This window comes from Gymnogyps californianus, chromosome 20 (assembly GCF_018139145.2).
Source record: "Gymnogyps californianus isolate 813 chromosome 20, ASM1813914v2, whole genome shotgun sequence".
NCBI lineage: Eukaryota > Metazoa > Chordata > Aves > Accipitriformes > Cathartidae > Gymnogyps > Gymnogyps californianus.
Window position 1 is genome coordinate 9,042,085 of NC_059490.1, and position 13,107 is coordinate 9,055,191.

The 13,107-nt window shown below is 43.6% G+C and overlaps 1 protein-coding gene across 7 annotated transcripts in view; it reads right to left on the bottom strand.

Moving 5' to 3' along the window:
• Positions 1–749: 749 nt before the first annotated feature.
• Positions 750–13,107, bottom strand: part of TRIM37 (tripartite motif containing 37) — a 31,063-nt gene continuing 18,705 nt past the window's right edge. For 3 of the 7 annotated variants that reach the window (XM_050908753.1, XM_050908751.1, XM_050908750.1), the window contains 8 exons: positions 12,316–12,413; positions 10,660–10,860; positions 8,225–8,536; positions 6,518–6,646; positions 5,343–5,529; positions 4,542–4,660; positions 2,724–2,837; positions 1,802–1,890 (listed from right to left, as the gene is read on the bottom strand). In XM_050908753.1, coding sequence (XP_050764710.1) covers positions 1,802–1,890; positions 2,724–2,837; positions 4,542–4,660; positions 5,343–5,529; positions 6,518–6,646; positions 8,225–8,536; positions 10,660–10,860; positions 12,316–12,413 — 1,249 coding nt within the window. Of the gene's footprint in view, positions 1,370–1,801; positions 1,891–2,723; positions 2,877–4,530; positions 4,661–5,342; positions 5,530–6,517; positions 6,647–8,224; positions 8,537–10,659; positions 10,861–12,315; positions 12,414–13,107 lie in introns of those variants that run through there. The other 4 variants (XM_050908749.1, XM_050908748.1, XM_050908755.1 and 1 more) reach the window with 4 other exon arrangements.

Genomic DNA, 13,107 nt, shown 5'->3' on the forward strand with positions numbered 1-13,107 from the left:
AAGTTCCCCCTAAGGTGAGCAAAGCATGATGGCGCCGGCTCCTTCCTTGTCCCAGCAAAGGCCGGACACTAACTCCAGAACGGATCATGTGGCTAATCAAAATAATTTTCTTCAGCTTGGGCCTCTTACAAAGAGGGAAGCATCTGCGAGTGTTGAAGAGGCAGAGCTCCGTGATTACTGCTAATTGAGCCCTGTATAATAATCAACATGCAGCCCCGTACAACAGTAAACACTCACAACACACCACCATAGCGTGCAGCTCGGCGGGGGCCACCTTCAGTGCTCCGCACCTGAACAGGCTGCGCACGAGGCAGCTCGGGGCTGCACCGCCTTCCTGGGGCTGGGAAATACAAAACCAGGTTGGGGTAAAAACCATGGATCCTCCTCAGGTCCTATCTGAATACAGGAGATTCAAGCAGTTGGTCTGGCTTCTACAAACGTGGCTTTAAAAATCTGAGATTTAAGTGCTTTTCCTTGAATAATTCAGGAAAAAAGTGACAGGTGTACAGCAGGAAAAAGTTCTTCAATAAGCCGCCAGGCATTACAGCAACTCGGTACTAAAGGGCAAGTCAGGCTTGGCACCAGTGCACTACTTACTTACTTACCCTAGCAGGCAGGGCAAGTACCATTTTACTTACTTACACACAAACATCAACAACTTCACACCAGATTTCAACATTCATTTTATTAACAAAGTGCAAACAGTTTTAAACTAGGAGTTGTACAGCACTTACTTACACTGTGGAACATTCATACAGAAATGAACATCAGTACAGCCAGCCGAGACAAGGACAACTATCGGTTACAGTTACTCATGCTCTGTCACTAACCAGGTATCCAGCTTTCGTCATAGCTTCACAAATAGTTTAGCAGCTCAAAACGCAACGCACAGTGGCAAAGAGTTTGGCAATGGGGTCAGCTGGTCCACACCACAGGCGGAGGAAAACAACTTCCGCGCCAGCCATTTTACCCCACCTCCGGATCCATCGCGTCTGCGGGATGGGGCAGTCTCCCACACGCAGTCCCTAACCGTTTAAAATGAGGACACTCACACACCCGCGGTTACGCCAATGCCACGCTGGGACACGCAGCCTGAAACAGGGCTCCAGCGCCTTCTGGACGTTTTTTTCAGAGCGTCTGAAGCTGGCAGAGCCAGCAGGAACGCAATCTTTAGCGTAAGGCCTTCAAAGGTCGTTTGGCCCCAGTCACAGGTTTAAGACGACTGTAGAAGAACCACACAAGGGTATCGGACAGAAGGGAGTGCGCACACAGCCGTAACAGCAGCCTCGGCCTAAGCTCCAGTGAACAAACGTACCTCTTCCCAGGGAGACGAGCCGGCAGGTCTTCAGGCCCCAAGCCCGTTCTCTATCTGCTCCAAAGAAAGTCAGCTTTCATCAAAAACCCCCACGCTGGGACAGTCTGAAGGCTTCAAGCAAACACAATCTTACAAGGCAAAATTTTATGCCAGGTACTTCAGTCCAATCAGAGTTTTCTATTGACGATTACAAAAGCACGCGAAACTCAGCCAGCCCTCCCTCCGCACTGCACCACTCCTAAAGACTGCCTTAAAAACACGGGTGGCTGCGCGGCCCCGGGAGGCCGGGTAGCCACGGAGAAGCAGATCGGGGCTCACCTGCCTGCTCCTGGTCTCCCGGTGGCAGACGGCAGCACGACGGACCGCACAAACGCCCGCCTGTCTACTCGCAAGGAGATGAGCGCTGCCTCTGACCTCTGCAGCTCGAGGAGCACTACGGGAGAGGCTACAGCCACCTCACCGGCTAGCTACGGCAAGCAGTTACAGTTACCTGGTGCTGTCTTCTCCAGTAACAAAGCTGAGATCATCAGGACCGACTGGATCACCCTCTGGGAACACTGAGCACCGCTCCGAGGCTGAAAACAAACCAAACAAAAACCCCGTAACCTTTACCAGATGAGCAATCGGAACACAGCAAGTTAATGCTCCATCACCTGCGAGGCCCGCTGTGTTGTACTTCATCCCTAACATACCGGTACATGACGTGCTTGACCCAGAGTTAAGACTGCCACAAGGTTTTAAAGTTAAGATACCTCCAAGTCAAGCACAGATATGAGCGATGTTTTAATTCTTCTGATGAGTTGTGAGGTTTTAGTGCCTGCTACAGACACACAGCAAAGCAGGAAACTCCAACTACTGAGCCGAGCTGTTAGGCCGTGCTGCTGATGCGGTGTGGGATGCTTATTCAGGGCAAAAGTCGACTTCACCTAGCGTCAGCTGTCACCTCACAGCTTTTCATTTGATCAGAAGGTTAAAGCTTTTCAAAGAAATACGAGATGAGTTTTTGAAACTGCACCGAACTGCTCAAAGCACATTCCTGCCAATTAAGATGCAAATCCGTGTCTAAGGCAGTGGTTACCTCCCTGAAATTAGCCTGCTTCCAGTGCGGATCCTGGTACACAGGGAGTTCCAATTCAGAAGAGGCAGAGCTATGGGTTTTCCAACACTTCCCCGGGAGACTCACCTCAACTGAATTCTCAAGGCTAGAAAGAGTTCCCCTCTCCTGTTTTGATCTGGTTTTAATTAGGATCCCAAGAGAGGAGTTCCAAATCTTACTGGCGCTGGCTGGAGCTTTAATGCCTCTACAGCACCGTCAGGGATCTCTGCTTCTGCAGCGTTCTGTACCACAGGAGCTCTGAGGCAGAGGCGCAGGAGCGTTTGGGAAGGTGGGCTACACAGTCAGTTCTACCTTCGCTTGAGGACTGGACAGAGAAGGCATGGTTAAACCCCTCCGAGGTAGAGGTGGCATCCTCCTGCTCTTCGTTTTCTGTGTCACATTCAATGTCACTGTCACTGCTCATTCCTGGTAGGAGATGAAGGACATGCTTCTGACATACCCCAGCTGCAAAAAAAACCCAAAAAACCAAAAACCACAAGGCAAAAATGACAGCAGTAAGATCTATGTAGCTGGAGCATTCAACTTTTTTCACACGTAAGAGTTACCCATATCAAATACCAAGAGCTGGCAGCAGAACAAGAGAGAAGGAGCACGTTCAAAGCTAAATGTATTTACCAAAGCGCTAAGGAATCTGACAGAACAGTGGGTGCCAGCTTTGAAAACAGCCTGCTTTTGCTGTGCAGCTCAGCTCAAGAGGAGCAGTTCCAACGTGCCGCCGGCTGAGCGCAGACTCAGGTGTCCACAGCTCCTTCCTGTCGGAGCTGCACTCCCCCGCCAGCTGCTCAGCCTACCTCTACGATTAGGACAGAAAATAAAGGCTGCTTTTTTTAACAGTGAAGAGGCAGTAGGAGCCGTGGAGCAGATGTACCTACCAGACCCTTCAAGCAGCAATACTCTACTCAAGTCTGAGACACAAAACCCGTGCTTTTCCTACAGAAAAGAACCGTAGCTGTTGATAATCAAGGCGGCTTCTGTTGTTTTGCCAGACCTTGAGTGTGCATTGACAGCAGTCAAAACTCTCCCTTTTGTACAGTTTTGCAGGTGACAAAAGGGGTTTGCTCTGTTCTTTTACTTCTTAAGAGCCGATACTCATTGCTAAGAAAAAGCAAGTAGTTAAGCGAGGTGCCAAGTCTACTGTAGTTTTTCCTCTGAAAGGAAAAAAATGGTAATATTTGTTTCCTGGGGTTTTTAACAATGAAGTATTTCAGTTTTTAAAACATTTTCCTATTAGGCTCTCTGCTATAATAGGAGAGCTGCGGGAGCGCATCACGATCACGCTGCAGTGACTAAGAGCAGAAATTCAGTTTTGTCACTGAGAGACCTTCTGTAAATGCCAACTCCTACACAATATTGCACACTGCAGATAGAGATGGATGCTGGCACCTTAATATAGGCTTTGCGCTACAATTCAGTCATTGAAATTCAAATTAGTGCAGGGGTGGAAGGCAGGAGAGTTTTAGCAAGATAAGAAAAAACTCTTCTACATGGACTTTCAAAAAAGAAGGCAGTAATATTTTTTTCCAGCATGGAAAGGATGCAGGAAGGGAGGGGGAAAAGTTTCCTCCAAGTCTCTAAGGAAACTGGCTTACGTACCACAACACCCGACACGAATGAAGTGTTGGAGAGATTCTAGTGCGGACGTGGAGGTAGTTACCAATGTGGTTTGTCCCTGAAGGCAGAAGACTTAAAAGCCGAGGTCACTGACTACTATTTTAATTAGATAAGAAGTTATTTTCAAGGCCATGCAACTGAACACCAAAGCAAAGACCTGGAGACGTATCAAGAGGTACAAAAAGCAACTAGTAGCCCAGAGAAACAGGCTGCACCATATAACGTTATCTGCCCGGTCTTCACATTCCTCTTGCACCACAACATTGCTATTTCTCCCCAGACAGCAGAGACACAGAGATGTTCTCATTCAGATTTATACCACAGCTGCCAAATATTACAGCAAAGTTCAACAGCCATGAAAACAGGGTTTGGATTTTGTTGGGTTTTTTCCCCCCGCCTCTTTTTCTTTCCCCCTCAAGCTACTTCCATGACAGAAATGGATCATCACAGACCAGAGTGCTGTCACACTGCATTTGCCCTCTACAACATCCCATTTACCTTCTTCTGGCCCTGCAGAAGCACCGTCAGAAAGCATACCCTGCAGTTCACCAGTTTCAGAGTTGTTTTCCAGACCGCCTGACTGCGCTCCTTCTGTACGACATCCTTTAGAATTTGATCTTAAGAAAGAATTTAAGAGAAATACAAAAACCCATGTTAGAAATTCAGCTTTAACCCAGCTATGGAAACAAATCCTTTTAGTGCCATTTCTACTTCTACTCATTGTTTAAAGCTCTTGCATATCCACTTAAACTTCCAGCTTTGATTGATTCAGAAGCATTTAAAATCTGAAGAAAATAAACCTGGAAAAGTCTATGATGAGTATTTTTCAAAAATCGTGACGCTTGCTATTTAGAAAAAAAAACCAAGCAACTGAGTACTCCATTGCACTTCGCTTAGTTAGCCAACAGGGAGTTATTATGAAATTGCTGAAAAGTAGAGTTACAGTGAAAAATACTGTCTCAAATGAGGAAATCAAAAGTGATAAATTTCAGTTAGAGGACATTTTGCAAGGAATAGTGGGAAAACAGACTGGGCCTGCATTTCAAATCAAAGTGTCAGACTACATCCACAGCTGATCAAAATAAAAGAAAAAATAAAAAAAAAAAGAAAAGACGACTTGTAACCTAGTTATAAAACCAAAAATTGATACCCAGAGGGAACAGCAGCAACCAAGTAAACTTCAAAGTAATTCCTCCATGCTACAAGCACCTGCTTTTAGTAGATTGGTATTTTTTTTTTCTAGATCAAGGGAGGGTGGGGGAGGAGATAACAAGAGGAAAAAAAGAATAAAACCCTTACCCTAGAGCACCAACTTTTCTGGTCTTCTCTACAGCAGCTAAGCCATTTAGGCCAGGAACTCCCACATCGGAATCTGAACCTTCACAAGGTCTGTCCTCTGGCTTCGGCAGGGCCTCAGCAGCACCGCTGTTAGCCAGGGGCCTGGCAGAGTGATGCCGACCGCTCAACTTGGAACTCCCGATGCCACCTGAGAAAAGAAGGAGAGAAACTCAAAGCACAGCGAGCTTTATTTCAAAAAAAACTAAACATCCCGTTGTTTTACGTCACCAGTTTGGTTCCAAACACGTGTATGCACAAGCGCACCTTCCCCACCCTCACTCTCAAAACCTTACGTTTTCAAGTCAATGTATGCGCAACACGTATCATTTGACATCCACTCTCTGAACACGTAGAGCTTCTGTTTCAGCTGCCCTTTCTGATGGGAGACTCAGGTACGTACAGATTAATCCTTTCCCATCTTGTGTAGTTAGAACTTATCTTCTACTTATCTTCTCGTAACACAGACACCCTCGTCACTGTCATCTTCCCAGCTATAGATGCAAAGCCGTTTGGCTGCAGTAATGCAGCCTTTCTAGTCGTGGACAAGGGTGAAACTGGGCACAAAGGTCACAGTCACGCTGTGTAGTGACTTTGCGGTATTTTCCAGTTTCTCACCCAAACCTTCTGTATCTCTTTAGCATTATAAGAAAACTGCGATACTCCGTTCCTCCTGTGAACACGTGAGAGGGGCAAAATACCAATTCCCGAGTTAGGTACTTCGTTTCATTACCACTTAAGAAAGGCCATCATAAAACTCAGGAGCAGCAATATCATACAATTCTTTCATCACAAGTATCTGGAGTTTTCCTGAATTCCCTTTAAGTCAAATCACAATTTAAGCCTGGGTCAGCACTTTTTGATCTACGATTTTCACTATAAAGTTCGCTCCTGAAACATCTTCAGAGAGACCACACATAACATGTAACACATATATTTACATTCCGGTAAGTCAGCTGTGCGGCACTGTTTCACAGCAGATCAGCTATCAAAGGTACAATAACGTCAACTAGATTTGAGAAAGGATCCAGTCAAGTTTCAGGGAAACTTCAGTTGCCAAGTAAAAGACTTCTTGAAAAGCTTTGGTACAACAGATGCAAGATGCATCCCACCACACAAGTAAAGATAACCTTGTTTACCTTCAGAAGTTTGACTGTCTCCCTTTAAACGAAGATTGCTATCCCCACAGTCCATAGCTCTTCGTAAAGACAGACTACCTGCTGCTCCAGAGCGAATAGGTTTGGGTGAATTGCTTTTCTTACTTGCGGCTGCAAAAATATTTTAAGATGCGACAAGTGTTCAGTCAAACTGCTGCAGTATTCTGTCTTTATGCTTGTTTTAAGTGAAGTTAAGCTCCATATTAGTCTCATTGCTCATTAACTCCCAACCTGCACAAAACTCCTTCCACACCCTTCCTGTCAAAGATGTGGGCTGGAGGGAAGCTTAGCTCATTATGGATGTGGCCAAGACTACACAAGTAACATTCCCTTGCCTTACTCTAAGACATCCTTCAGAAAGCCGTCATCCAGAGTCCATCAGCCATCATGAAAGTATAAAGGATAAGGATAGCCAAAACCATCCCTTCAGCTCTTAAATTCAAAGTCCAATGTAACAAAGGACCTCAAAAGCAAGAGTGAAAGGCAGGTCATGGGACTCACGCTGTTTACCACTTCCCAAATTAACCATTCTCCAAGCATGCGTCAGTGTGGATCCTGCTACAGAAACTCCTCTAGGTAGAGGAATGGAGGAGTGGTAACTGGAACAGCAAAACACCAAGTTCTCCTGTCACCACACCCCATAAAGGTGGGGGAAACTAGGCTTCAATGCAAGTCAGAAGACTGCTCCTGTTTTACAGAGTACTGTAAAGTGGCTTGATCCTTCTGTGGCTTATTGATGGCACAATTCAGGGCTGCAAACTTTAATAAAACTCTTTCTCTTAAAGTGCACCATCGGGGAAGAAATTCTCTGCTCTGTGGGAGTGATGAAATGCAAAACAGACTGCTGCTGGAGTTGCAAAAGCCCCGTTTTGCAGGTCAGTATTGAAAGGGATGGAGAGGAATAGAACTATTCTACCAGTTCTTTAGTCCACTCGTTTATAATATATTTCTTACTCATCTTGGCTTCAAAATGCAAGCAGTAACTTGAATCAAAACCCAGAAGGCCAGAAACTCATCTCTCCCAGGCAAGAGGGAAGTGAGAAAGGATTAACAATCAGTACTTTTATTCAGGATCAGAAGCAACAAAGCACTTGCACAGCCTTCATGCTGGTAGCCAAAAGATTCCACACTGGCTTACCAGTGCTGCCACTAGGACTCAGCAACAGCACCTGAACAGACTGATACACAGGCACCTCTTTGAAAGAAGCCACCTTTCAAAAGGCAAAGTCTCTCCAGAGAGAACCTGGGCTTACTTGAATTTTAACAAGATTTCAAGTTACTAAAGTATAAAAAGTCTAGAATTCTTTAATTTTGTTCACTGGCAAGCATGGTGAAACATCCTCAGGTTCACAGATGGGCCAGACGCAGAGCAGCAGTCAACAAGAAACGACCTTCAGCTAGGACCAGTTCGATACCGGATTAAACTTCAGAACATTCTCACTGCATTAGGTGCATTACTGGTTGTGGATCAGAAGTTTTGGTGCTTTTACAGAGTAGGGCTGAAACCAGTTTCAGTAACATTTACTTACTCAAAGGCAGTGCAGGTTTTACGTTTCTAGGTTCTTACAGCTGAACTTGAGTACGAGTAACTCTAAAAGGTCTACTTCCAGATGCCTGAATATATAAACCACCTATACAACTGACATCTGTAAGGGTGACATTTAAATCCCCCCTTTTCTATGCACTTACAATTCCTTATGTAACAACTGGTAACTGAAGACTTTGTCAGTAGTTCCATTCCTATTTCTTGCAGCTTGCTGCAGCTTTCTGTTCCACAGGCAGCTAAAGCACCTTGCTCAATGGAGAAGAAGCTGGGCTGTCCATCACACGAGCCAGCATTGCTGCTTCTCACTTCTGATAGTTGGTTTTTTACATCAGACATTTTGCTTCGAACTTCAGCCATCTGAGTTTTAAGTCTTTTCAGCATCTTCAAGTCAGGTGGCACACGCCACATTGCCTGGTGTCTCCGCTGATCTCGATCTTTCAGAGAATAAGATGACGCTTTACCAAAGGAAAAGTTGAAGAACACAACAGGTAAGTAAAACTGTTCTCAAATAAAAATAGACATCTATTTTTAACAGCTATAAGAATTCTACCTTTTGCCCTGCTGTAAAAATGAGGGACAGAGACATTCTTCTGTACTGGTACGGCACCATAATATTTAGGTTGCAAGCACTGCAGAGCTACGGAGACAGCAGATTTTCATTCCCTGCCTGCCACGGAAGAAGGCCCCAAAAACCGGCTCACTGGAAGAAGCAAGGCTCCCAATACTGCTGCATGAATTCTGATGACAACTGAGCTACTACTCTATACTGCCAGACAAGCTTGAGTTCACAAGCCTGGTTGCCAGTTTATGTCAAATTTCTTACGTGTTTTTATAAAATTTGTTGAGTGTGTGTATAAGATTCTCATACCACCAACATATCATATTAACATACAGAACTCAAAGAAATCTGAAGCTAGGGAAGGAATTCCCTTAAGTACCTAAAACCAGAAGATCAGGTCGAAGAGCTAATACCTGACTAAGGCTACATGCTGCGCAGCCAGAATTAGATCAACTTTGATGTCTATTTGAAACATTATAAATTCTGCGTTTCACTGCAAATTCAGCTGTTCAAAACCATAAAGCCAAGCGGCTCTTCGAAACCTTCACCTTAGGAGGTGAAGTCTGGCAAATTCCAAATGTAAGAGCAGCTTTCTCTTAGCTGACTGACTTGAATAAGCTCTGGGAACAGTCAAACCTTAAGGGAACAGCAGCAAAACAGGTAATTTCAGCTCTGTAGCCAGTAGCTAAAGATGACCAGGAAGCCATTCAACACAACAGGAGAGATTAATCTTGCTTGAGTAGTACAGCACAAAGTGCAATCCTCTCTCTTAAGGTCCTCTTGTCTAGGCCTTTTTCCAGGCAAAACAGAGCTGAGACTTACAGTTCACGTGCTGCCTCCCCTTTTCGTACTTACGGAAGTGACTTCCATTTTTGGAAATATGGATTACATTCAGCTGAAAATTCATCTGACTGTTTATGTGACTACATTTAAAAAGCTAATCAAAGGAACAAATCGTTTGAGCTAGCTTTTAGATTCAATAACACCGATGTCATTGTTGCAGCAAAAGCAAGCATTTTTTTGTAGCAAATGGACCATTATTTCTCTTCTGTTCTGTTAAGTCACCAAATGGTTGTTTCAGAATGACCTGAAATAAGATGTTGCGGTAGTGGGCCAGCTAGCTCCGAACAAGTGTTAATCATGATAAATGTATTAGTGAGGTTTGATTTAATTTCAATTCTTCACTAACAAAACAAGAGAAATGAGCAACCTTTAGTAATTGCCACGGGTGCCAGAATTGCCAGCTCTCTCGCTTTTGCTGCACATGAAGTTAATTGCTGTTTTCAGTTGAAGGGTCCTAACTGAACCACAAATACTCTTTGAAGTCTTCAATTATTTAAATACCATCGCTATTTTTGGATCCTGACATTTTGATCCGTTTTTCTTCCACAAGTGCTTACATGTGCTTTTCCAGCCCTACTACTATGCACATTTTTCTAGTTCTGTTTTAAATGCCTTTTTCATACAAAAGTAAATTCCAGGATTTATTTTCTAGTTAGTATACACTGTGCTCCTAGTACTCTCAGCCACTAAGTTTACAAACTGTGTGAAGTGAGAGGTGTAACTGCTTCCTCAGCAGACAGCTGTTTTGTGTTGTCTTTCAATGCTAACCCCTTCTAGAAACGGGCCTTTCATTCATCTCCCACAGTTGCAGACAAAGACAGCGCATGAACTGTATCTCTACAACGTTGCTACACAAAACAGCCAGCCGGTTCAGTCACATCCCCCAAGAAAAGATGAGAAGACCCTCCTTGATACACCCTTCTGGCTTTAGTCGAGTCATCCGCATTCTCAAGCTGAGGTCAACCATTAAGACAAAGAATGTGTTAGAGCAGGCAGTAAGATGCAGCACGCTGATGAGCACAGATGAGGAGATGAAGTCTAGCTATCAATGAAAAGGACCGCCTGCCATCCTCTTTTCCCCCTCCCCTCCTCAAATCTGCTTCTAACTCTGGGACTGCATTCTCAGAGACATTTCCAGGTTGGAATTAAATCATCTGGTATGTGATGTACAGTTACCTCTATTCTGCAAAAGAGAGGCAGGTGGACGTGGCTGAAGGCCCCAAAGGTTCTCCATACCATTTCGGTCTTTCAGATCCAACAAGTGGATTAAAATTAAGGGATCTATATCTAGTAAACTGCTACTGGCTGTTGAGCCTAGGGCACTTCCTCCCCGCCTTGAAGGTCTTCCACTTGCACTGGTGTAGCCATGGCTAGAACCTAAGGAAGAGTTAGAGAAAGACTGTGCGTACACGTGACACAGGTGATGCATTATTCCCTGTAAAAATAAAGAGACAGAGTTCTACAAGCAGATTAGGAATGAAAACATTCCAAGGAACTTAACAAGACATCAGTATTATGTCATGGATTTATGGATTCTGAAACCAATCGGATATGGTTCTAACTAAAAGTTTAAGCTAAAAAGCACCAGAGAGAAAGAAGAAGGGGAGAAAAAAAGAAAAAAAGAAAAAAAAAAGAGTATTTCACTTCATACCTTTTATGTAAATCTCTTAATAAATAGACTGGTAAACAAATCAATACAAAGAGCATTTATTCTGGCGACATGCACATAAACTTTCTAGGTGTCCCCGTGTGTCCCCCCCTTCAATTAGATTAAGGGGGTAGGGATCTTCAGTTAAGTTCTGCTCTATGTTACGATGTTCCCACTACACAGTGGCCAAGGCACTCAAAAGATGAAGTCTTCAGAGAAAATAGTTAGATCTGTCAGGTTAAAATTGTACAGTTTAGTAGAACTCCCTTCCAACAGACAGGTGACACTACTAACATTCAGACTGGAAAACTGCAAGCAGGTAAATGCAAGAAGCTCAAGTGAAGAGAATGTGTCAGCTTTTACAAGTGCTGTTAAAAATTACTTTCTAAAAGCTCCTAAATAAATGCTGTTTTCTAGAGCCACTGTGCTCCTACTCTAAAGGCCATCCTTTCAGGAGGAAACAGACATGTCCCTCAACTTCCTAGCTCAAGAAATTTTCAAGTCGTTTTGAAATAGCAGCTAAAAGCAGGACAGTTAAGGAATTCTGTCTTTCAAGCACTAGCAGACTTCCACAGCAGCATAAATACCACTTCCAGTGAATGCCACTTCTGGTATCTTTGCCATAAATAAATATACTTAGATTCCATATGCATATCTTTCTTTCAGAATCTTATTAACCTATGGCTAATTTGGGCTACAATCATCTCTAGGCTGCACGAAATCTTAAGAGCGCCTTTTCATTATCACATTTAAAATGTATGTCTGCTTGACTTGTAAGGATTCTTTAGTTCATTCCCTCCACGTACTTCAGGTTTTACAGTGCAGTAAAACCTAAGTGAATGTGTCACGCATTCAGAGGCCACACAGACATCAGTAAAAATTGCTTGTCAGTCTACTTTTGATTGGAATGGAAGGGGTTTCAAAGAGGCAGAAAAGCCTCCCTCCAAACTTATGCATCATTTTTAAACAAGCAGATTCAGAAAATTTCCCCCCCCTTTTTTTTTACTGAACCAGTGAAATGTTTCTGCTACACTGCAATAATCAGTACAAACCACATGATGCAGCATTTCCAAAAATAGAAATGCCTGCAGAACACACAGCTTGGTGTTGCTTCCAAGAAGAACAGGGGAAGGAATCCAGCAGCATTTCACATATATGGGAATTCTGAAGGCTGTTTTTCATACCTGATGCTCCAGGAGTAGCAGCGGCTGCTGCATCCTCCATGAGATCTCCTTCTTCCAACTCCATATTACTGCTATATTCCACGTCATTTTCTCCAGACCTTAGGACATGATTGGGGTGGAAAAAGAATACAACTATTAGCTTTTTTCAGCTCTTGTTAAACGTTATGGCACATACCTTGAAAACACCATGAAGCACTGTAAATAGTATCTTCTGCATTCCAAGCTACACAATCTGAACAAATCAAAGTGTGTTAATTAAATGACTGACTCACTAACCAAGAGTCCAAGAGTGCCATACGTATCTAGACTGTAAAATCTGATCCTGCAAACTTCTATATTTGTATGTGTTACAACATGTTCTCATGTTTTAATGAAGATTCTAGGATTTGACATCGTCTCAGCCAAGAACCTTAAATTCTCTAGTTTAAGTAACTGTCCTTATCACTCTCCTACTACTACCACACTTCCTAATACCAAACCTCTCTTTCATTACAGTGTAGAAATAGATTTCTTAATAGTGTTTTGGGAAAGAATCTTCACAGACTATCACTTGTCAAAGACAGAATACAACACTAACATAAACAAAGAGACCGGAAAGATAGTAACTAGCCGACCGAAAATTCAACATTTAGCGTTAACTATATCGGTTCATGTTGTTTCCAGTATAGGAAACACCCCTCACGTTGCACTGGAATCCCCCACAGCCCTAATTGTGATATAGCAAATGAATCAGTCTGCGTTGGAATTAGGAGGATTACCCTGGGAGACAAGGTGATGATCTGAAAGGCATTT